Genomic DNA, 24,904 nt, shown 5'->3' on the forward strand with positions numbered 1-24,904 from the left:
TTTCTCCTGTCTAACTACTTGGTGTTGCAGGAAGAAGAGACCTAAAGGTTCATAAAGTGAAGTTAAGGACATAGATTTCTGCACTGGATGCATTCCATTTCACAGATTGGAGAAACACATATGATGAAGGGAGGATGGTGAGAGACTGGTTCTAAATGTAACATTTAGGAATTTAGAAGTTTGATATCCCTGCCTTTTTTTCTTTTTAGACTAAAGATAGAACAACTTGGCATCTTTTGAAAGTCAAAGGGGAAACAAAGAGTAAATATCTCTAAGCTTCCAAAATCAGTGTCTTCAGCCTTTCCCCATGAGTAAGATATTCAAATTTCCACAGGAAAGTAAACACTTCAAATATCATTTCAAGTTTCACTACAAAATTAGCAAACCTATTTAACAGTGAAGAAAGGCTGTCCTTACGTCAGTGAATGCCCCTCCTAGTCACCCAGTTCTTCAAGTCGGATGCTAGGAGGGGAAGCATCAGTGGGCCATCCCCCCCCCACCCAAGCTAATTCCAAACCTCATCAATTCTACCCCTTAAACAAGTCACATATCTTCCCACTAATTCCTCTCTATTGCTGGTGTCCTAGTCTGGGTTACACTCTTGTATTTTCCCAGACGATAGCAGTAGTCTCCTCATTGGAGAAATATTTTCAAAACACAAATCTGACCACATCATTCCTTTGCATGAAGCCCCACAGTACACTGCACTGTTCTTAGGACAGCTGTGAAAATGACTGCCCATCCCCTGTCCTACTCTAGCCACAGTTCACATAACCACCCTCCCATTCTCTGAGCTCTAGCCACTCAGACATTTTTTTCAATCCCTGAAACATGCAAAGCTCTCTTTTCACCTACAACCTTCATCCCCTTCAAACAGACCTCTTCCTCTCCATGGAACATTCTCCTATCCCTGCCCCTATACTGCTTGTCCTTCTAAACTCAGCTCATCTGTGATTTTTTTTTCCTTTTCCTTTTTTTTTTTTTTTTTTTTTTTGCGGGGTGGGGTGATATTCTCCTAGTTGTGAGACTATATGATGAATCTCTATTTTCCCCCATAAACCATAAACTCCATTAGGGCATAGATTTTATCTATTTTGCTTACCCACTGTATTTCTAGACCCAGGAACAGCTTCTAGACCTGACTCAATAAATGAATTCATGAGCTATTTAAAATTTTTTTAAAAAAACAACAACAATGTATGACTGTATGTTCTACAAATCTTGAACCAAATAAATAGCAGCTCCGCTCTATTAACAGCTGGATCTATGTGTCTCTCTAAAATCATGATTGTCTGTATATAGCTAACATTTATTGATCATTTATTACATGTGAGGAAATTTGTTAAGTATCTTACATACATTTCCTCACTAAATCCTCATCACAAATGTTAAAGGGTGGTTGTGAAGGTGACAAGGGTAAAGGGTTAGAACACTGTCCGCCACATGGCAGGTACTCTGTGACCCCCAGCTACGGCCGCTGCTGCCCCTCGTATTGTGACTGTTAGTGTTGTTCTTGTGGCCCTAACCCTATACTTGAGAAAAACGAGGCTCAGCAAGGCATCTGAAATGTTTTATGCAGTTGAACACATCACTTTGTAAATCTCCATTTTCCCTTTATTTGTGCTCATACATAGAAATGCAATTGACTTTTATAGGTTGACCTTGTACCCAGAGACCTTGCTGAAGTCGCCTGGGGAATTTCTGTGCACACAAATCTTGTCATCCGTGATTAGTTAAGTTTTACTCCTTCCTTTTCCTGCATTTGTGTTTCCGGCCTTACTCTGCCAGCTAAGTACAGGAGGACCAGGTCAAATGAAACTAGTGAGAGGAGCCATCCTAGTCTTATTTCTGATCTTGGGGCAATCCTTTCAATGTTTCAACAAATAAGCATGACATGTGATATGGGATTTTTACAGATTTAGAATCCAGATCTTCGGCGCTGAAGCCAAAGTCTTGACCATGGCCTGTCTGGTTTGGTCCTTCTCTGTGGGAACTCAGCTTCCCCTCTCCCACACTCTGCTTCAGCCACTGTCCTTACTTTGCCTGCTTTCTTCAACCGTCTCTCTCTTCCTCTCCTGTTTTTCGTCTTCTTATCACCTCTTTCTCTTCCCTCCCAATGCTTTCCCCTTGTTATTTCACTGCTTTGGTAAAGCTTTTATGTTCTATTCTTAATTCTCAATTTTAAAAAGCAGACGAGCTAAATATAAATGCCCTTTGTCTCCCCAGAGTTTGTTTTTTGTATGTTCCTTGGTAGTTCAATAGTGTTCGATAAAAAGGCTCCAATTTGCTCTACAGTCGAAGTCCCAAGATAAATACTGAGGAGAAGGTGGTCTGGGGAGAAACGCAAAACAAACTGGGTGGATTAAGTAAGGAAGAGCTATCTCAAACATGCCGTAACCTGCCTCCCCTTGGCATCCCCGCTGTCCTGGTTACACACTACAGCATTTTAAGATTCTATCTTTCCTTATCTAAGGACAAGAATGCCCAGTGATGGTTGCAATCCCTTCTGTAATAAATGACAGTCTAATCCTTTGAGTTGGTTTCTTTCAGCCTTTCCCCATTTGACATGTATATCTTCTGCAGCTCTGGTGGTCATTTTGTCTGCGAAAGACACAGATGGCTCTTTGAGATCCTTGGTGCCAAGCATGAAGGGCACCAAATAACTGCCAGTGGCAATCCCAAGTAAAAACAGTCAGGTGCTGTATGTCACAAAATAGGCACAACATGAAATTCCCAAGGACAAAAACTCCCCAGATTAGAGGTAGGCTATCTCCACCTCTATCTGCAGATTAGCGGCAGGATGCTTTTGTAGGATATCAACTTCCTTTCCTGATTACTTATTGCATATCATGAAGTGTGACTTAATGTAATGATAGAGGAGGGTATGCAGACTGAGCCATGGAAGAACTATGGAAATTCCATCAGAGTTTATTTTGAGCTGGGCCTGCTGAACCTGCTCCTATAGCAGCCAGCACATAGCACCAGGTCAATAACATGTCCTAAGATACTGAAAACTAGTCTTCTTCATGTCCACATCCACAGCCAACCTCAAGGAGACCAAGGCCATCAGGAAGTGGGGGGAAGCTCTGGTAGTGGTAAAAAGAACCTGAGAAACATCCACGTGAGAAGTCTGAGAAGGATCTCAGAGGAAGTGCAAGGAGGAAGCCAGCCCTACCCCATTTCTACAGGCTACACAAATACAGTGGCATTTCAGGAACACAGGTATACTGTGGTGGTATTGTTGATATTTCATTTGGCTCTCTGGAGTGAAGAGGTACAAAATATAAAAACAAGGGATTCCTGAGTGGCTCAGTGGGTTAATGCCTTTGGCTCAGGTCACAATCCTAGGGTCCTGGGATCGAGTTCCGCATCGAGCCCCTTGCTCAGTGAGAAGCCTGCTTCTCTCTCTGCCTCTGCCTGCCACTCTGCCAGCTTGTGCATGTTCTTTCTTTCTGACAAATAAATAAAATCTTAAAATACACACACACACACGGAAATATTTCTTGTGCAGGAAAAAAGAGAGGATTTAGAACCTCCATCCTACCCTGCTGTCAGTGCTACTAGGTGAGTAGGGAGAAGGAGAGGGCCAAATTTCAGGGCTAGGAAAGGAGGCTGGGTCTCCAGGGTCTGGAAGGAAGGATGGGGCTTCTTGAGAGCATGCCAGGCTTGGGCACGTGGCTGCACTTGACATTTGGTGTCGCACACCCAGGAGAAGCTCATCCCTCCATGGAGATGATGCTGCCTGCCCTCTCTAGCACCCAGGATCCTTCAGGGGTGCAATGTGAGGAGGCAAAATTATATGGCCAGCTGTAAGGTCTGTATAGAGCAACTGCTTCCCAAGTTGTCAGCTACATAACAGATACCTTGCCTTCTTCACATACAAAACCTACAGATTTCATGAGGTAAAAATATGTATTTTGAGGTTTGCAAGTGAAAATAAACTATTTTCTAGTTCAGGACAGAAAGAGAAGTCAAAAATGCCAAAAACATTGACTCTGATCATCAGCTCAGGCACTGGGGTACAAGGGGAGACTGCCCTGAGCCTCTTACCTAGCATCTCATCGCTTGCTCCTAATTTTCTCTCCTTCTCCCATACTTGCATGATCCTATCTCTGTTCCTTTCCTCTTTTATTTTTCTTCCTTGATCTGTTTTCCACCTGCCTGACCTGTGACCTGTCTAAATTATCCCACCTGAAACCTATAGAATGTACCTGTCTGAACCACCTGCCTTCACAACGTGCCTGACCTATGACCTCCCTGAACTGTCTGACCTTCAGGCTCTTTTACTAGTCACCTATGCAGTTCTTCACCCACCTAGCCTGTCTCCTATCTGACCTCTGCTCTTCCACCTGGTGCTCCCCTCCCCCCATCTTCACCATTCAGATCTTGTTCTGGAGTTCAATGTGCTTACATTATTGCAATGACTGGCACACGGTATTATCGAAATTCAGAGAAAGCATGGTTCCTTCATTCAACAGAAAAGGAAACTGAGACACAGAGTCATCACTCACAGATTTCCCAAGCGTATATAGGCCCAAGACTAGGAAGGCTTAAAAATCTTCTGGCTGGTTTTGATTTTGTGCCATCAGCCATAAAGCTAGTAGTCTAGTGAGACATGATAGAGAAGTCAATAAACAGACACTTAATGCACATGCCCTGAGTTTAATATAAGTTCCAGGTTCTTACAGCAAGATAATATTGCTGGGGATAGAGTAGCACAAATAGGGTGGTGTTCCACAGAAATTAATTTTCCAAGTATCTGAAACAGTAACAAATGCAATTGGCTTTAAAATATCTTGAATAGGAGTACTTCTAAAACTTTACACACCACCTTGTCATAATAAACAAAGTACATGGAGCCTCATTACACCATTCTTAGTGACATAAAGGAACTTGGATGGACTTCTATTGCTGGAGTAGGCTGCAGTTCAGTGAAGCTTTAAGGCCTGTAGGACTGAGCCTGTCCCTTCGCCAAATGACCTCCCAGTGTGGCACTTTCCCAGGTGATGTTTCCTGTCTTCTCCCTTGTCGTTAGCTGCCATTACAGAAATCCCAACTCCTTGCTACTACCCTGCTTACTGCTCTAATGCAGGAAAATGAAAAATTCTAGAGGAAACCATATAACTAAGCTTGCAGTCAAGACCTCTGTCTAGATACCTGAGCAGGGACTTATGATCTCACACCGAATAGGATGTGTGGGTGTATGGCCTCTGTTCTCATTGCTGCTCCAAAGCTTCACCTGCTCACTTCTGGTTTTAGGGTTTTGTCCCAATCATCAGAATTGTTAAAGACTGACCACCCTGTAAACATACACAGGAGAAGGGGCAATGACTTGGAAACTATTTTGGAAACACACTAAAGGCCTTCACTTTGGCTGAAGGAAACAGATAAGAAGACAAGGATTGAGATAAACAGACTTATGAATTAAATCTTGGAATATTTGAGTGTTTTGACAGCTTCACATCAGGTAGACTAGTTGAACATTAGTAGATTTTCAAACAACTGAGTCAGACATCTGAGGAAGGAACTAACTTTCCTAGCAAGTGGTTTCATAAGTTGTTGCCCTTTAATAACAGTGAGTGCTCCCCCAACTCCATGAAAAGCTCTTGTGCAAATTAAGGCTACTCCTGTGGATATGGTAACATATATTAACTGACCAGAGTCAAATGGGAAAACATTAATGGGTGGTGGAGAGAGATGAGCTGAAGAGTGCCCTGCACCCTGATGATTCAGGAAGGACAGGAAAAGCAAAGAGGACTCCAGAGTCTAAGGGGGAAGGAAGAGAAAAAGAATAAGTGGATTCCAGTAAACCTGAAGTAAAAGCCAGAATGAGTGGAACCCCCAAAACCCAAGCCTTGGAGACTAGGAGAATTTGCCCAGAGATATTTTGGCCAGTCCAGTGTAAGGAAATTCAGGGCCCAGAAACAAGGACCCATTTTCTCATGGACCAGGAGACCTAGACAAGGATCTTAGATTTGGTCTGTGAATGAAATCGAGCTAGAACTGAGGAAAGACCCTTCCTAGAGGCTGTGAAATTCAGGGAGCCAGACCTGAGGAATGCTTAGCTTAGCTTCTGAGCAGCACAGAGCAGATCTCTGTACAGTTCTGCAATTGCTAACTGCTGACCAGAACCTGGGCTGTGCCCTAAGAAAGCCTCCTGAGGCCCTGGGAAGGTTCTGACCAAGTTCTGCTGTTGAGGCCGAGCTTTAAAGAAAAGACCATTGCTGGAGTTGAGAAGCCATGATCCGGCCCACAGACGTGAATGTGGAGACCATGAAGGCAGGACACCCTGTATTTCCTTATGAAACCCAGGATTTAGAGAATGAGTTTAAGCAAGATACTTCCCGTCACTGGGCTTTAATTTCCTCCTCCACATGCTAATGTAGATCTGAGTTGTAGGAATCAGATTGTGAGCTCAGGCATCAGAGTGCTTTGGTAATGAAGTGAATGCTCGTGTGAGTCATCATCCCTCGCTCTTCTGCGTCACTCTTACTAATGCAGACCACAGGAAAGCCTCCTGCTTAGGCATCGTTTGCTAAAAATAAATCTCAGATTCCTCTGAAGCCATCAGCAGGATCCTGGTGGTCTCTCAGCCTCCTGCAGAGGATGTGGACCACGTGTAAGCAGAAGAGAGGTCCTCCTGCAGCTGAATTGGGCTCGGATAGGCTCTCTGTGATGCCTACATCGTTGACTCCACAAGAGCTCTGAGGAAGACAGTGTGTGTGTTTCTCATCAGTTGACTCGTTCAAAAGTACAAATGAAGCCGTCAAAATGCCTTCCGGGTTTACTCAGGATGTAAGGAGTTCTGTCATCACGCTGTAACCATGGTCTCTTCAGAGTGGCTAAACCAAGATGAGGCAACTGCGAGGGCCAGACAGATGTCAAAATTCATTCCAGAACACCCTGCTAGATACAGGGAAGGTAGTAGGTGTCGCTGCCTCTGAGAGAGCAGAGCTCAAGCCACTAGAAAATCCTTCAAAAATTTGCCTATCTCACTTTTTGGCAGCAATGCTTTCACCAGCAGTTCAGTTAGCACCAACTCGAGAGGGCGTGTGCGCAGCTGCTGTGCTGTCACTGAAGTCCTCCCCGTGGTGATGAAATGTCAGTCGGCAGCTCAGACCAAGTCCCTGCAGAATACTCAGAGGGGCGCTGGCTGCCCCGGCTTCCTCCATTCTGTGGCCTTCACATAGACCTCTGACTTCCCTGGTACTTGCAGGCCATCACGGGCTTAGGAGCAGGCTGGAGGCTAACACACCTTGACCAGATAACCAGACGAAGCTGGGTCCTAAGACCTCTCCCCAGCAGGGCCTAGGCTACTCCCAATGAGTATAAAGAGGAAAATCCAGCAAATGAGAGGCCAGATGGAGTCCTGACTCTCCCACTGCAGTGCCCAAGGAGAGGCGATCTAACCTAGCCCCTGAGCACGGCCGGGTCAGGGACCTGTGCTCTGGTCCTAACTTTTCAATGCTCTGCTGTATAGCTCTTAGGTGGGTCACTTAACCTCTCTGTGTCTCAGTTTCCACATCTTTCAAAGGGGAATATGAAAGTGGCTTCCTCATAGTACTTCTAGGATAAACAAAGAGATAAAATGACATACTCCATGTAAAAACCTAAGGGAACAGGTAGAAAAATGCTATACAACGTATTATCATTCAATGATAAGATACTCAAAATGTTATTCCATGTTCTCAACCATCTCACCCTCCGCCATACCCAATCCCAGCTTCAAGGCAATGAATTCCCTCAAAAAAGAAAGTCCTTTTTCTTATTTTGGTAGCTTTGTGTCTAACCAGTAACTCTCTCAGTCAAGTAGACCCAAAGACTCCTCTAAGCCAGGATGGCAACACTGAGGTTCTTTTTGTGGTTGGTGGGGGTGGGGAGTCAAAGCCATGAAGAAGCCTACAAAATTATCAGGAAAGGGCCAGGCCACATACTCCTCTGAACCTCTCCCTGAGCCCAGGTTAATAAGGGCCAGAGATAGCTCCAAATGAGGACTTTAGAGTTCCTAGGACCTTACGAACCCCACTGCCAACCCAGAGCCACACAGTAGGGCAGCATCCCCTTGATGCTCAGAGAGCCCTGTGGGCCACCCACATGAGCACAAAGACTTCATGTTTGCACACGCTCCCCTCCTTTCCTTCGTACTGTCTATAGAAACAGAAGCAGGCCCCATTAAAGCAGCAGCAATTTGTACACGGCTTCTCCTAACCCCTGAGCACTGCCAATCCCCATATTTCCTTCTGAACTACTGACATCTAGAGCTAGCTAACTTCTGGGCATCTTATATAGCCTCCACAGGAGAATGCCAACAATTCAAATTTACCTTTTTCCTCCCCCAAAATAGGCTCTTCTTCCCATGCTCCCACCTCAGTGAACGGCAACCCAGTGGGCAAGACAAACCTGGATGTCAAGCCAAAGGACCTTCTCTCCATCACTTCCCATCACCAATCAGACTCCAAGTCCAAAAGCTCCTGTGATCTGATCTCTTGAAGTCCACGCTTCCTCCTTATACCCATTGTTGCTGGTTCCATTCAATCTCTCCTTGTTCTCCTCTGTACTATTTTGGTCTCCCTTCCTATAGCTAAAGTGACCTTTCTAAAATTTAATTCAAACCATGTCCCTCCTTGCTAAGAAATCCTTCCTTCACTCCTCACAACACAACTCCCAAGACTAAATGCTAAACTTTGAGCACAATTTACAGGGCCTTCCAAGCAGTCTGCTTCCATTCCCATTCCCCAGTCCACCTCATGTTCCCACCAAGCCAAGCACTCTGAAACCCCCTGACGTACCCCAGGCTCTCTCTCACTTCTGGACCCTCCTACTGGCCGTTCCCTCTGATTATTTAGTCCAGCCCTCTCCCTCATCTCCCTTCACTAGCCTGACTTCTTCAAATCTCAGCTTAAAATCATGTCCCCTAGGAAGTTCTCTGTGAATAGTTTTTCCAATGTTACACGCTCCTTCTCTCTACCCCAGTGGCTATCCCAGCACTTTATCACATTTATTGTTGCTGCTCATTTAACCATCTGTCTCTCCCACTAGACTGTAAGTTCCAATGTGAGACTCTTATTCCCCGATATGTGCCTGACACCTAGCAAAACATCTGACACATACTAGGAGACAGATCTATATTTTTTGAACATTGAGTGAATAAATAACTGGACAGATGGATAGGTAAGTGGCCCAAGTATAAAAAGTTAAGCCCCTGAGAGCCACAAAGAGTCCATTTATAGCATCTATATGGCCTCTAGGCCAAACTGTTTTAACAGGGCAGGACAGGCCCAGCATAGACCAAAACCCAGTAATACTAGAGGCCTAGCCAGACTTCAAGAGCCACAAGGGATTTCCAAGTTACCATTTCATCTTTGCATCTTTTACTTTTCTGCAGTCTCTTCTCACATATCACTGGGATAGACTAAAATACACGTGGCGATGGTGCTGGGAAAAATATGGTGAGGGGCAGGAACACAGAACAGCTACAGAACTGGGGCTGCAGAGCCAGAGCCTTGTGCAGGGCTGAGTGCACAGGCTGGGGGTACCCAACACCTGACACGGCTTCAAGCACACGGCTGACTGGAAGTGCAGGGGGGCCGAGGGAACCAGACCAGAGAAGGCAAAAGGGTAGTGGAACAGGGACAGGGGAGACGGGAAGGGCCAAGTGAGGTTCTAGCTAGGAGTATGGCAGGGGTGAGGGCGAAGGGCAGGGATATGGGGAGGACAGCTGATGAGTTGTGGGGCTCTGGGTAGTTGCCAGAGTAAATGATGCCCTGTAGCAAGCAGGGAAGTCAGCAGACAGGAAGGGCTCCAGTTGCTTATCTTCAAGAGCTCTCAGTGCCCTAGTGGCTCAGTCACCTTGTCAGGACATCGCTGCAGATCACTCCCCTACCCCCCACCCCGACAAACTCCACTGATTCCAATTCTAAAGCCCATCAACTTCGGGTCATGCAGCCACATAAAATATTTTCCCCATTTTTGATGCAGAGAAAAAAACAGTTCAGTCTTTGGATTCTGACAAACCTCATTTTAAATAGACCTCAGCCCTTTCATCTACTAGCTATAGGGCCGTGAATCTCAGTTACTTCAGCTAGAAAATGGAGACGATCACTTCACAGAACCGTGAAGGCCCATGCACCATTCCAAGCCCAGTGTAAGTGTGTCATAAATTGGCTTTCTTTCCCTTTTCCTTCCCCCTTATACTCTAAACGAAGTCCAATTGGTCCCATTTCAAGAGTGCGTGTGGGAGTGGAAATGAGCATGAAGGAGGACCTATGTTGCTGACTCATTAGGACAGAAGGCATGAGTCAGGGCTGTGTAATATCCAGGGATGGAACAGGGACACTCCTCCCCCCACCCAGTCATCCTCATCCAGGTCCTTGGGGTCTTGGCTGGCAGGGGGTCCCATGTGGTCAGGGAAAGCAGGCTCCATTAGTACCTTTCTCACCACATTTGGAGAGGAGTGCTGGATGGTGCCGTCCAGTGGAGGGACACCGGGAGGAGTTTCCTCCCCAGGAGCCTGGGGCAAGTTAGCAGCAGTATTCTTGTCAAGAGGGAGAGCTGGCTTTGGACCTTCAGACGCTGAAGGCTCATCTGAAGCCTGAAGGAGAAAATAAGAACTTGGGTGGGTTTTCCTGCAAAGAACAGCAGCGGCGACAAAGGCTTGACACCCACCCTGCATTGCCCATTGTCACCAACTACGCATTGTGAACTGCTGGAAATTTTTCAGAAAGAAAGATCCTCTTATCTAAACTTTTCATGAGACTACATCCAAATATGACAGTCTTAGGATAGAAGCCAAAATGAGAATTCTGGTCAAACTCTTGTATTCACCATAGTGATCCTAACACATCTGACTTACATTTTGCCTGTGGTCCTCAATGAACCCTAGACCTTTCTCTGCCATCCTCAGGATGATTCCCTATCTCCTCAAAGGAACTGAGCCTCAGAGGGAGACATCTGAAGATGATCTGACATTGTCAGTGCTAAAGCATAAATGTGAAGCCTTATATTTTATAATAAAGTAAAAGTCCCTAGAGCCGCTTTGAAGATATAAATGTGATTACACATTTAAAGGAGACACCACAGGGGGAAGTGAGAAAGGACAGGGAGAAGAGGCGAGAATAGGAAAGTCTGGAAGAAAAGAAAAGCATGAGTTACGGATGAAGATGTGGAAACCAGCAAAGATCCCAGAGGTACAACCTGTACCTCCTGAATTGGCTCTTAGCTGAGAGAAGAGAGGAGCAGCACTCATCACCCCTCACCCAACACCCCAGGGGAGAGAACAAGGCCTCTCCTGCGGAATTACAGTCAGCAGACCAGGATCCAAGTCTTGGCTCTGTCGCTCAGTGTTTAGGATATCTAGGCAAAGTGCTTGCCCTCTCCAACCCCCACCTCTGTGCCTATAAAAAATGATTGGCAATGCCTACCTACCACTGTTGATAGAATAAATGATAGATTATATATAAAACATACCTAGCTTAGAAAGTTTGAAACAAATTTGAAGTCTACAGCTGTGTGGTGTAATAAAGATGCTGCCCACTAGCATTACTGCATACCTGCTCTCCACTCCTTAAGGTCTCCCCTTCCATCTGAGATTCATAAGTTCCCAGCAACGGAAGTGAGAGGTTACAAAGACAAGAGATAACCTCCCTTCTGTGCTGGCAGTGGCAGGAATGTGGCACAGCTCGGAAGGTTCTATTGATGGACAAGGTCCCTAGTGTCATCGAGGAGGGCAGGGCTAAGCCAGGCCACTCTGGAGAGTACTGAGCCCAGATCTCTGTCAGGACTACTGTATTTAGGGGAGCTTTCCTGAGATGGGCAGTGGAGTCCAGGAAGGACTTGAAATGTGAGCGCTGAGTTCAAGGACACCCACAGATGAAGAAACTGTGTTCCCTTGCAACCCAGTGACTGCGGAGGCTGTGTTTACCGAGTAATCCCAGGACAGGGAGAATGTGTGTCTCCCCTGCCAACCCCTCCCCAGCCACCCTGAGGCTCACCTGCACAGCATCCTCTTGGCTCTGGGACTGGACAGGCGCTGGCTGCCTCACAATGTAGTTGATTTGCCCCACAATGGTTTGTTGAAGATGCTGAGGAGATTTGGTCTGGTTTAGTTGTAGGCTGGGCTGTTGAGCCTGAAGGAGAAGCTCCAGGTCCTTCTGCATCTCCTCCAGCTCAAATTTGTGATGCATTATATCCACATTCTGGGAACAGGCAGGCCCAGGAGGGCTCCCATGCTGACTAGAGGTCAGATGCTGGGACGGAGGTATGGGAGGCGGCGGCTGCTGGGGTGGAGGCGGTGGAGGGGGCAGAGGGGGCAGCTGCTGAGGCGGCTGCTGCTGAAAGTGGCTGAGCTTCAACTTCTGGTGGTGGCCGAACTGGACTTGGATAGAGGGGGTCTGCAAGGTAGACTGGGCATGGGCTCCTTGCTGAACGTCCTGCGGGGGCACGATGCATACTGGCTGGGAAGTCAGCTGTGGTGCCAGCCGCTGGGATGTGTTCTCCTGCTCCACAGGGGGCTGGGTTTCCAGCCAGGGCTGCATCAGCTTTGGGGGCTGAGGATGGCAAGCCAGCTCCTTCTCCCTGGGCAGCAGGGTAGAGCACTGCAGAGACCCCAGTTGTTGGGATGCCATCTCAGAGGGCTGCCTAAAGCTGTGGGCTGTGTGTATGCTGGGTGGGGGGACCTGGCCTTTGAGGGAGGGCGAGGCTGGGGAGCAGTGGGAGCAGCACACAGAGGAGGAACACAGGGCTGGAGACTGGAACTTGTGTGAGGGGTGGCTGAGAGTCTCTTGCTGAGCCACTGGGGATTGGTGGCTTTGATAAAAGGATGACGGTCCCTGCAAGCCTCCATAAGCAGGAGTATCTGCCCGGGACAGCTGTCCACCTTCAGTAGTTATACAGCCTGGAAATTCAGAACAGAGAGTGTTTCCAAAGGTAACCTGCAACTATTCCCTGCTTGCCACTTCCAGCTCCTGGGACCAAAGGACATTATTTGATAAACCTATACCAGGCACAGAGATGAGCAAATTCAACCCTGATCTCCAAGGCTCAGCCTAGAATGTTGCCAGCAATAGAACCAATGCAGACCTGTGGCAGTCAGTGGTGGTTGAGAAATTAGCTCAGCTTTTTCCAGATACTCAGTCTCACTCTGTTTTTATCCCACTAGAAAAACTATGGGTTCCTTCGAACAGCACTCACTCCTTTTGAACACAGACTCAGACAAAAGAAAAAAAATCAACATTGGGGGTGGGGAGGGAGCAGGCTGGAAAATTGCAAAGGGGAACTGACTGTGGGACAAATGACCAAGTCTCCAAATATAAGTCTGGGGGGTTGTGTTTTGGGTAAGAAGGATGGAAGGAGTCGGGGAACCCCAACATCATGTCAGCAGCAAGTGCCAGCATCATCCAGAGGTCTCTAAGCCCTGGCGCATGAGCAGACAGCATCTATCTCCAGCTCAGTCTCACGGCTTCTTCCCCTCGTTGCTTCAATGATGCTTACTTGGGGGAAGACTCAGAAACTTGAGGGCCAGAGGTGTGTTCTAGTCACCTTTGGTCCCTTAGTGCCCAGCATGGGGTGCTGACCCACAGCAGGGGCCCACCAAAGGTCTGTGGAATTAATTCAAAGGGGAGAGGGAAGCAAAAATAAATAAATAAATAAATAAATAAACCTAAATTTTATTCTTCACTCTGTCAAGTTCAAGAACAAAGACAGCAGGTGGCCATTAGCATAACAAACCTACATCAGACCATCAGACCTCAGTTGTACTCTGCCTAAGACTAAATGCCAGGAAATCACTGCAGGAGGGAAGCTCAAAAATTATCTGCTTGCATCTCAACTCCAAGGGGCAGTGGGGGTGACACTGTCCCTCCTTCCCCTTCTCTACCCCTCTCTCTGATGCTAATACCCATTTTGTGCCTACACACACACTAATACCCCCTGCAGGACCACAGAGACACACATTCACCTGCACTGCCACACAGCATTCTGGAGAGCAGGGCCACTGGCTTGTCTCCTCTCCAGCAATGAAACCAAGGTAATAGGGCATTCATGCAGAATGGAAAGCTCAGATTTCAAATGGTCCTGTTACAAAAGTCTGTGTTGGCACTGCAATTGAAGTTGTCCCCTCCCCCCAGCCCTCCTCCCCACACCCACACAAGGGTCTCTTGAGTGACTCCAGGACCACTGGCAGTCTCAGGGAGTCCTTTCTCTTGGGCTTACACTGACCTACCCAGTAAGCTAAGCAGATGTGCTCTCCTCATTTTTAGCAATTATGTAAAAGCCCACAGGATGGGCTCCGGCTCACCAAGGGAAGCCAGCTGCTTGGTCCAGAAGTTAGGCTCCCAGGTGAATCTGATACTCCAAGGGGAGCCCGGATCTGTGTTACAGTTTGTCTCTAGCAATCGTTGCATCTGAAACACAATCTGACAACAGCACCAAAGGTCATTTCTGTGGGCGTCTTGCACCTGAATGACAACTCCCTCTCCCTCACTCTTTGGACAGGTTGAAGGGCTTGGAGCCATGGGTCTTTAGCCTCAGGTCCCCTATATGCTCATTTCCTTGCACTGGTATCTTCATATCCCTTCTCCTGCCCTTGTGCCCTCCCCCCTCCTCTTATCCAGGTTATCCAGGTTTCTGGATTCCCTATAGTCTTCTCTCTTTCAGGCCTTAAACTGTTGGTAATTCTCCCTCAGGATCACCTGCCTGGCAGCCCTCTGAAGAGTTCTGTTCATTCTTCCATAACCTCAATGCGAAACCCTAGAGGGGCAGACATTCTCTGAGCTCCCCACTGCTATTCTTTTGTCCACATGTAAAACCCCCATCCTCATCAACTGCCCTCCTCTTCCCTCATCCCTTGCATCCGTCTCCTATCATGAACTCTCCCATGCATCTAGGACTTTGGCAAGTGTCCCAACTCACCCTGCTATCATCTAGTTAACTGATGTCCTGGTCACCGTCTTGGCCTCTTCTTCCTCCATCTTTTTAGTGTCAATCACCTTCACGTCTCTTTTCCATTTGGGCACTATACCCAGAGCTTTGCTTCATCTAGAGACCTTCATCTGCAATGCCTGACCCCTGTTCTAACTAGCTCTCGCTTTTTCTGAGCAGGCTCTCTAGCCTCCCTGAATTTCCCAAGCCCCACTCCATTAGTCCCTAGGGCCAGCTCAGCTTCCCATCATTTGCAGTCACAATATCACTAGGGTCTAATTTCCTCCGCATCACCGTCCATTAACTTTAGGTCAATACAGCCATCCCAAAGCCATGTTATCTGGGGTCAATTCAATGACCACCAACCTCGGGGACACCCTGTTATCCTTTCTCTTATCACTACTTTTCTTATTGGCTTCCTCTTCCACTGTCCTCAGTGACTAAATTCCTCACTTCTCGCCTCACTTACTCCGTGCCTAACCCTCTCATCACCTCCTACTTCAGAAAGCACAAGAGACACAAAAGACAAACTGCCCCCAAACTGCCACCCTGCCTACCTCCAAACATTATATGGAAACCTTCCCATCCTCCCCTCCTCGCCTTTTATGTTTAGGGTCAACTGGCTCCCTCTGCCTTCTCAGTATGCTCACCCCACCACACATCTCTTCCATCATCAACCTCTTCTCCCAAATACACTCGCACAAATGTCTTCCGTACTTAAAATCAGTCTCCCAACTCTGTCCCTTCTCAAGCTACCTTATTTCCCTTCTTTTTACTTCTGTTTCTACTTCCTCCTCTCCTCCCCTCAGTCCCCCCATACTAGCTGTTCACCCTCCTGCTTTGCTGAAATTTCTTTTAAAAGATCACTTGGGACCTCCTGATTCCCAGATCTCAAGGCTTCTCTTCACTATTCATCCTCTTTTACGTAGGTAGCAACGATAACATTGACCACTTGAAATCTGAAATTCTGTTAATTTCTGTGCACCACCCTCTCCTACTTTTCCCATAATCCATCTCTGACTGTTGCTTCTCACCATCCTTCCCTCTTCTTCTTCCTCCATCTATGCTGAGAATGCTAGTATTCCCCTCGGTTCCAGATGTCTTAACTTCTTCTTCCTTCACACACTCTTCCAAAGTGCACCACCAATTCCCCAGTGACTACCAAATCTCTATCCCCAACCCCGACTTTCCCTCTGACTTCCAGACCCATCGATTGAAACAGATTTGGGACATCTCCTTTGAGATTCCCTGCAGGCACTTTAGATCCAACATAAACCAATATACACCCCACCAACATATTTCAAAATTCTCACTCCTCCTGGTCTTCACCACCCTCATAAACCCAACACCTCAACATCATCCTCAATGCCTCCTTCAAATACAAGCCCCTATTTGAACACAAATAACTGTCCCTGGGATGTCTGGAAAGAACACTGCTAGTGTCCAGGCTCATGCCTAAATCCAAGACCTAACACAGAACTACAAAATTTCCCACCTGACTTGCCTGGAGGTAAGTCAGGTAAGAGCAGGACTCTTTCAGCACCTGTCCTTGGCACTGTGGAGTTTGGTAAAAGATACTTTTCACTTACTAACCCCAAAGCAGTGATTACTGAGTTGGAGCTCTTACCAGCTCTTTACTGAATAGGAAAGGGACACTGGTTTTGCTGCAGACAGCCCAGTTGATGAAATTCTGCACATGCTCAAACTGACGGTTGAGGACCATGATGTTCTGTAACTGCTGTTCCAGCTTCCGCTTTCTCTCATTAGTAATGCCCTGGGTATGGACAAAGAAGACAGAGTCCCTCATCCTATTCTTGGACTTTGGTCTACCTGTTTGGGGAGTTTAGTGGCTCATGTCTCGGTGGGAAACCTGATGGGAGTCAGTTGAGACTGTGTCCCCAAGGGGATGACAGTGGGACAGAGTGCTGCCATGGGCAGCAGAAGGACATGGGAGAGGGAGGGAGGAAGGTGGGTGAATTTTATAGTGCCAGTAGGGAATGTGTGATAAATGAAGGAGGACGTGAACAAATGTCTGTATCTCTTGGGCATGACTTGTTCCATGGCTGTCTTTTCTGAGGCTCTAAGTCTGCAGAGCCCAGGAATGCAGTTGCATTTGAACTGACTTTCTAGCCCTTAATGAGCCATGTTCCCCAAATGAGACTGGACATTTTAAGATATAGGGAACAGTAGAGAGCTGTGCAAATTGCACATTTGAATTCCAGCTCAGGCAGCTCTGAGCCCTGGGATTAGTTTGATATGTGCCTGGTTTTTGACCTAGGGAGAACACTGACCCATCCATGTGACCCATCTGTCCTCATATACCTCCAACTCCTCTATGAGTCCATTGGCCTGTTTGTTCAGCTCATTCATCAGAACCATCTTGGCCATTTTGATCTGGTTTTCCACCTTCCTGTGCTGATGCTTCACCTCAAAAATCCTATAAACAGAACATGACAAAGCATGGTGAGCTCCTCCCTCCGGGCCTACGAGGGACTAGAGACAGCAAACATAACAGCCAATATCTTAGAGGCTGCCTGTGAAAAATCAGAGCCCAGAAGACATCAAATATAAAGAAAGGATAACCTTCCTTCACCACCCTAACCTTGGTACTGTGCAGCACACTGGATCTAAGTGGGCCAAGGGCCCAAAGTTCGACCAGGTTTTCTCTGGTAAGTATCAGGTCCACACTCAGGTCAACCCAGTAGCTCACTGATTACACAGCACTGGAGGCAGCACAGAGAGAGTGAGTTATGTCACTGAACAATGCCATGCAGTAAAAAGAGCATGGGCAGAGACAGGAAACAGACTAGGGGTTGCAAAGGGCTGGGGACATTGGGGGGAATGGGGAATGACTACTAATGTGTATCAGGTGTCTTTTGGGAGTGATAAAGTATTCTAAAAGTAAACAGTAATACTGATTTATACAACTCTGTGAATACACTGAAAACCACTGCATTGTAAAATTTTAAAGGGCAGGGGCACCTGGGTGGCTCAGTGGGTTAAAAGCCTCTGCCTTCGGCTCAGGTCATGATCCCAGGGTCCTAGGATAGAGCCCCGCCTCGGGCTCTCTGCTCGGCCGGGAGCCTGCTTCCTCTTCTCTCTCTCTCTGCCTGCCTCTCCGCCTACTTGTGATCTCTGACCGTCAAATAAATAAATAAAATCTTAAAAAAAAAAATTAAAAGGGCAATGTTAAAGTATATAAATTATATCAGTAAAGTTTTTTTTTTTTTTTTAAAGAATGTGGGCTTTGATCACACAGATCTACTTTCAAATCCAGTTGAGTCACTGACTAGCTGTGTTCCTTTCTGAACCTCAGTTTCCTAATCAAAACGATGGAGATAATCCAACTCAAAAAATTATAAGAATTATACAAAATCATGCATGTAGATGCCCAACCTAGTGCCTGTTACATGATGAGCTCCTACTAATTCCTCTTCCCACATTAAATATCAATGGCCCCATATCACTTGTAGATTTATACAAAAGACACTCGGATAGGGTGAATAAGGGGCAAATTGCCACTGATTTACTGCATCTTAATGATAAACCCAGAATCTGCTCTATGCCCTCCTTCTTGAGCACCTACCCCTGGCTATGTCATGGCCACATTCAGAAGGCATGTGCTTAGGCCCAAACTCACACTGCTCACTCTGATCTAGCTTGGTTCTGTCTACTAAGTGATGACCCAAAGCCCTTTCAGTGGCCCCAAGACCTCTAAGTTTCAGGACATATGTCTACTGGGACATATGCCCACATCTGCTTAACCCCTTGCATTCTTCCTAAGTACAACATCTGATAACCTGGTATCGGGATCCAGGATGTCAGGAAACAAAGCATTTCCAGCATTGGCAAGGGGTTAGTATGTGTTACCTGTCCTCAATTTGTTTTGCAGATGTCTGTAGACTGGATTTCTTATGAGCCACCTGTGTGGTCACACTTTCTAGAAGCATCCTCTGGTTTTGCAAAACTTCTTCCAGATGTCTACACCTAAAGAAGGAGGCAAAGAAAAAGCTGAGGAGAGCTGAGCATGCCAGTCAAGCAAGAACCCCCACTATGTATTGTCTCAGCCTGGCCCACAGAAGCTAGGATTATATCTAGGGAAAGTGCTGAGTCTTGGCCCTTCAGGCCTTTCCCAGAGAAGGCCCACTGCGGGAGCAGAGACAAAAACTCCAGTCTCAGGGCCCCAGATTAGCACAGGCAGGGAGAACATTTTGACACACTGGGAGCCCAGCACTAGCAAAGTGGAGTCCAGAGCCCTCCCGAGCCGCCTCGGGGCAGCCGGCCAGCCGCACCTGTGTTCTTTGTGTTCCACCATGAGGCAGCTATGGCATGTGAGCACATCGCAGGTCTCACAGAATAGCTTGAGCACTTCCTGTGTGTGTAGAGGACAGTACAAAGCGAAGTCCCCAGAACCGCCACTCACTCCTGCCAGAGAAGATAGAGAAAGTGGGCTTCTCTTGCTTAGGAAGACTCTCAGGTAAGCTTCACTGAGCAGCCCTCAGCCCTCAATGAACACAGGGGAGACCAAGAACTTGGAGAGAAGGAAGAGAGGCCTCTCTCTGGGCCAGTGAGGTTTTTTGGAGCACAAGGAAGAATGTGAGCAAAGCCTGGTGGGACTTGCCCAGCTGTGAAGAAATCACACACGGCCCAGCCCCAGACCCCTCACTGCCTGCCCACTGCTGAGGAAGATGCTTGCTGCTGCAGCAACAGATCTCCTGCAGAGTAACGAATCCTCTAAAATTCAACCTAAACCTCTTCACTTACCAGGATGCGGGAGGGGGGGTCGGGGGGGGCACAGGGGGGGTGGAAGGAGGGGTTCCAGGCCAGATCACATGGATCATTAACTCTGGTTCCTGTGGGTGTCACAAAGGTAAAACCCCTCCCACAGTTCAAGGATCTTGGACAAAGATGGTCAAGGAGACTGTCACTTAAAACAAGCAGCACTGGATGGATGAATGGATAAGCCCTGATCCTGGCTGTTTAATTAGACAAATCACTCAACAGAAGTGAGGCATGACTGCTCTAAATGAAGGTGAAAGTAGGGAACTCAGCTAGCTCCTATGATAATTCATGACTATTCTCTGCACCTCTGGCTCATACTCACCCCTCCCTGCCCTGTCTCCCCAACAAGGGAGAGCCTAGCATGAACTTGTCGTGTCCTCTGGGAAAAGTATGGAGGCCACCCCTACCCTCACCCCCAGCAGGGAAGCAAGGTAAGAAAGAGCCACTGCTTCGGGGCGCGTGAGCCGGTGAGGACTGTAGGGAGAGGTACCTGGTGGTCCCTTGTGGGCCCGGGGAAAGAGTGGGCCCCCAGGTGCAGGGCCGTGCCGGTGCTCCTCGGTGCACGAGCTGCACAGCCAGCGGTTGCAGTAGGTGCACAGGATGTGCGCTGCCCTCTTCTCCTTGCACTCGGAGCAGTTCTGCAAGCACAGAGGTCTGCAGTTACTGACCCATCCTTCTCCGGGGGTGGGGGGCCCTCTGGGAGGGGCTGGGAGCTTGGAGGGCTGTTCCCTGGAGGGCAGTCAATTCTGGAAAACCTCTGGGGAGGGCCACATGGTGGCTTGTGAAGCAAAGCATCCTCTGTGACTAAAACAAGAGTGGCCTCGGGGGCTATTCCCCCAAGTCCCATGCTGCAGATGAGGACACTCGAGTAAGTAAGGCAGAGGGAGGCTCCCCAGGCATGCACAGCCTGCATGGGGTGGTGGGCTGGCAGCATCAGTGGGCGATGCTGTGATAAAAGGCCACATCAAGTTCTAAGGAAGCAAAGTGGGGTTTCCCAGGGGCTCAGCCTAGGATGTGCCAGGAACTATTTCATGAGGAGGTGACTTCTGATTGGATAGGGAATGACAAGTAAAAGTCTGCCAGGCAGATGAGGGATTGAAATGGGAGCGCACAGGCAAAACAGAAAATCCCGTGTGCCTGCGAAAAGGGAGCAGTCAGAGCTGTGGAAGTACAGAGAGAGATGATCATATATGACCAAGAAAGAACAAGTACAGACCAACTCTCAGAGTCATGCCTCCACAACTGGGGCTTGCTGGGCCCAAGAGAACCTGGTCCTCTCCTAGTCCAGACGTTCATTCATTTGGTCAGCAAACATCTTGCAGGGCTAATTGTAAAAACATGAGGAAAAAGGAGATTTGGAAAAAATTGGCCTGTCTGGGCCTGAATAACACAGGCCATCAGAATGGTGTGGATTCTCACAGTGTCCTCTTACTGGCATCTGACAAACCCACATTGGGGGGAAAAAAGAAGAGAAATACAAGTTTTACTAATTAAACTATGAATTTCTTGAAAGCAAAGAACATGGGTATCTGTGTCCCTAGCTCCCAGCACAAGGCCCAACACATACCAGATACAGGATTATCTGTAAAAAAATTAGATACAGGATCAAGTAAGTAGATTGGGCAAATGGATCAAATGCAGTGGCAAGGGTACCCCAGAGGAGGGAGGAGCAGGAGGTGCTAGTTAGTAAGTGATGTGAAATTTCAGAAACTCAGGAAAAAGGTATTAGCTGCTAAATATGGGCAAGATTGATGAACCCATTTAGTTCAAGCTGGTATATAAGTTTCAGCTTGGGGAGGAGGGCAGGATAAAAGCTTAGTACTAGTGTTTTCCAGTAAGAGATATAAGAGAGAAAAATACCCCCATTTTACTTTCCCCAATTCAAGTATTTTGATACTCTTTGGATAAAAAGAAGGAAGGAAGGAAGGAAGGAAGGGAGGGAGGGAGGGAGAGGGGAGGGGAAGAAAGGGGAGGAGAGATGAGAGGAGAAGGCTGGGTGGATGGATGGATGGATGGATGGATGGATGATTAGGCAAATTGATGGAGGAGTAACAAGTCAGATGAAGTGATGGGTGAACCGGTGAATTTATGAACAGGGTCCCCAAGATTTCTGAAAAGGATCAGCTGTTTCTTTACTCGTCCTAACTTACCCTGGCCATCTTGGATTGCCCAGTAGAAACGCACTGCAGGAAAAAATGTTCAGTTACATCCCTGGTAAGGTATACTCGCTTACACCCAGGACAGGAGATGAGCTCTGGGAGGGGAGCAAAAAAGCAGAGTCAGGGCAACATGGCAGATTATACACAAGGCCTAGACACAAGGTTTTAAATATACAACACCAAGGTATGTGCCAGTGCCGCTTATGAACTACATTTGATGTCATGGCCTGCACTTAACATCTAGGTACTCTGGACATGGCCATCTCAGTAAGGGCCAGTCCTACAGACCTCCTTGCATCCTTGTCTTGGCCTGGTCCTGCCCCCCTTCACAAGCCATTCTATCACAGCCCCAACCCTGTTCTGGTTCTGACAACTGGGTGCCTTCCTGCTGCTCCCACTCCTCATTCCCTATCTCTGAGAGCCCAGCTCCTGTTATTGGCCAAGCTCCAGGGGGTCAGTTTAGCCCAGGGCATAGATCCAGCCACTAAGGTTCCCACACAGCAGAATGACTTTAAAGATCTCACAGCTAGAGCTTCAAGCAAGCTCTCCCCCGAGAAAGCAAGGCCTCCCTGCCTACTCATCTAGGAGGTATATTTCTCTTGCTACTGCCAATACCAGTCAGTCTGCCCATGAGGCTCAGAGAGCTTTCGCTGGGCCTTCTCCATCCAGCCACACTGCAGGAACTGCCCATGTCTCACCCGTGAACATGAACATTTGGTCCTATCTCCTTTTCCTAGAGAAATGTAACAGTCTCCAAACTTTCCCCAGCACAAGGGGGTACCTGGACTACATAAGCATCATGAGACTGCCACCCTAGAGACTCGAGTACTCTTTAGGCCCACCTCAAGAGCAGGAAACCCACTGCATGCAAGGAAATGAGGCTCCTGAGTAGGGCCAGGTGCCTGTGCCCAGGCATAAGGGCCACCCAGAAAGCGGTGGCTATGGCAGCAAAGGCAGCAGGACCACCAATCTGCTCAGCCTCATACCATCGAAATGAAACAATGGCAGTTGCAGTCAGACCAACTGAAGTCTAAATACCAGGTTTACCACCCAGTGACCTTGGTTGGGCTAGTCACTTAATCCTACTCAGCTCCTCTGTGCTCTGGTTTCTTCAGATGTAAAATAGGAAGAGAAAAAGAAGAGTTGCCATGAGGTTTATTTTCTGTAATACTTTAGAAAGCACCTGATCCTCGACAAATGTTGATTCTAAATTCAAAAGTTTTCTCATATCCCATTCACGGCAAGGCCAGGACCTCAATTTCAACTCTCCCAGGTGATCAAAGTCAGAGAGTCTGAGAGGTCGAGCGAAAACATGGCCACAAGCTCTTCCAGCACCGCATCCATGCATGTGCAATCCTAACCATTAAAAGGGGGAGTCTATCTTCAACCCTTGGAAGCCAGGCTGCCTTCATGACCTGCTCCGGCCACAGCAGACGTGACACTGAACAAGCTCCAAGCCTAGTCCTCAAGTGGCTTTGTATGATTCCGCTCTGCTCTCAGAACTCTATGACCACCCACATGGACAAGCCCAGGTTGAAGCTGCTGGAAGATGAGAGACCAGGCAGACCGACACCTTGGTTGTCTCAGGGGCTCACTGGAACTCATCATAAACCTGTTAGCCCCAAATGCCTCACCAGCTGAACACAGACACAGGAGTGACCACAGTGAGCACATCTGGGATTAACCAAGCCCAGCCCAGCCTAACCAAGCCCTTAAGAACCACCCAGAGAGTCCCAGTCCAAATTGCAGAACTATAGAATCATCAATAAATAAAGCTTTTGTTAACTACTAAATTTTGAGTGTCTCCTAATGCAGCAACAGCTACCTGATCTATCCTGGAAAAATCAAAATCTACAATATCACACAAAGTTGTAATTCAATACTCTTTCTCCCCTTCCACCCCCAACACCCCCCACAAAGAAACCCTCCTCAGACTTCACAGAGCCATGGAGCTGCCATTTCCCAGATATTCTCCTGCCTGTCAAGAACAGTGGCCAAAGGTGAAAAAGAATGCTCTTCACAGGTGTCATCACCCAGGGGAATCAGGTGACTGTCCCTCCCTTCCACCTGGTTCATCCTGAGGAGATCCTCCTCATCTACCCACAGGTCAGAAATGCTGCTCTATTTTTTGAAAATGATTTCCACAAGGCTTCTAAGCCTCTGGAAGCAGATGTCCAAACATTAGCCTTATTTACCTCATGAAAAAAGAGAACTAATTGAAGAGATCAGGCAAGGCCTCATAGCACATCCTCTACTGCCCCTGGGCTTAAATGCCAAAGTCCGCATCCTGGTGCTCATAGCCCCTCCAAGCTGGCTTTACCCCTCTCTAGTCTCATCTTCAGTTTCACCTGCCCTGCATCCTGTGTCCTCGCCAGGACAAATAACTCTGCTGTCTTCTTAATATCAAACCTCCACCTAACTCTGTTTGTGAAAGTGCTGCTCCCTCTCCCCTCCTTTTCAGATAAACTCCTATTCATCCTTTCAAACCTGTTTGAATGTTCTACCTTGGAGAAGCAAGGTTGATTTCCCTCAGGATGAGTTAATTATTCCCTCTTCTGGGTTCCCAAAGCACCCTGAACATCCTTCTAGTATGACAAATATCACATTGCATTTTAACTATCTGTTCATATGTCTGCATACAAAAATAATCCACAATTGCCACTAAAGGATATTGCATATTTTTTAGCAGATTGGACAATTATATTTCTTTTGGGTTTGGGTATCCCATGTGTATTCCTTGCATTCACAGCCACTGAAAGTAGTAAGAAGTCATCTGGAAGCTTTTAGGGTAATGAGAAAAAACCCAGCCAGGATGATAAAGGAATCAGGTCTGACCCAGAGCAGAGGTGCAGTGCTTGGGAAAGGTTGTGAACTGGGAGATGTGGGTTCCAGGCCCAGAGCAGGCACTATCTGTGTAACCCCCGGAAAGTGACCCCTTTCCCCCTGAATCTTACTTTCTACATCCTTAACATGAAGGGAATAGGAATAGCAGGGAATTGTGGATTATCCAACCCTATTCCTCTGCCTCCTGCACCCAAGCTTCAGAA

At 47.4% G+C, this 24,904-nt stretch overlaps 1 protein-coding gene across 7 annotated transcripts in view; it reads right to left on the bottom strand.

Moving 5' to 3' along the window:
- The window catches only part of TRIM66 (tripartite motif containing 66), a 59,702-nt gene that overhangs the window by 13,382 nt on the left and 21,416 nt on the right, over positions 1–24,904 (bottom strand). For 5 of the 7 annotated variants that reach the window (XM_082683013.1, XM_082683016.1, XM_082683014.1 and 2 more), the window contains 9 exons: positions 21,849–21,952; positions 20,189–20,336; positions 19,209–19,341; positions 18,787–18,903; positions 17,239–17,353; positions 16,544–16,690; positions 14,294–14,411; positions 11,991–12,892; positions 10,430–10,591 (listed from right to left, as the gene is read on the bottom strand). In XM_082683013.1, coding sequence (XP_082539139.1) covers positions 10,430–10,591; positions 11,991–12,892; positions 14,294–14,411; positions 16,544–16,690; positions 17,239–17,353; positions 18,787–18,903; positions 19,209–19,341; positions 20,189–20,336; positions 21,849–21,952 — 1,946 coding nt within the window. The remainder of the gene's footprint in view (positions 1–10,429; positions 10,592–11,990; positions 12,893–14,293; positions 14,412–16,543; positions 16,691–17,238; positions 17,354–18,786; positions 18,904–19,208; positions 19,342–20,188; positions 20,337–21,848; positions 21,953–24,904) is intronic. The other 2 variants (XM_082683018.1, XM_082683019.1) reach the window with 2 other exon arrangements.

This window comes from Mustela nivalis, assembly GCF_964662115.1.
Source record: "Mustela nivalis genome assembly, chromosome: 9".
In the NCBI taxonomy this organism is placed as follows: Eukaryota; Metazoa; Chordata; class Mammalia; order Carnivora; family Mustelidae; genus Mustela; species Mustela nivalis.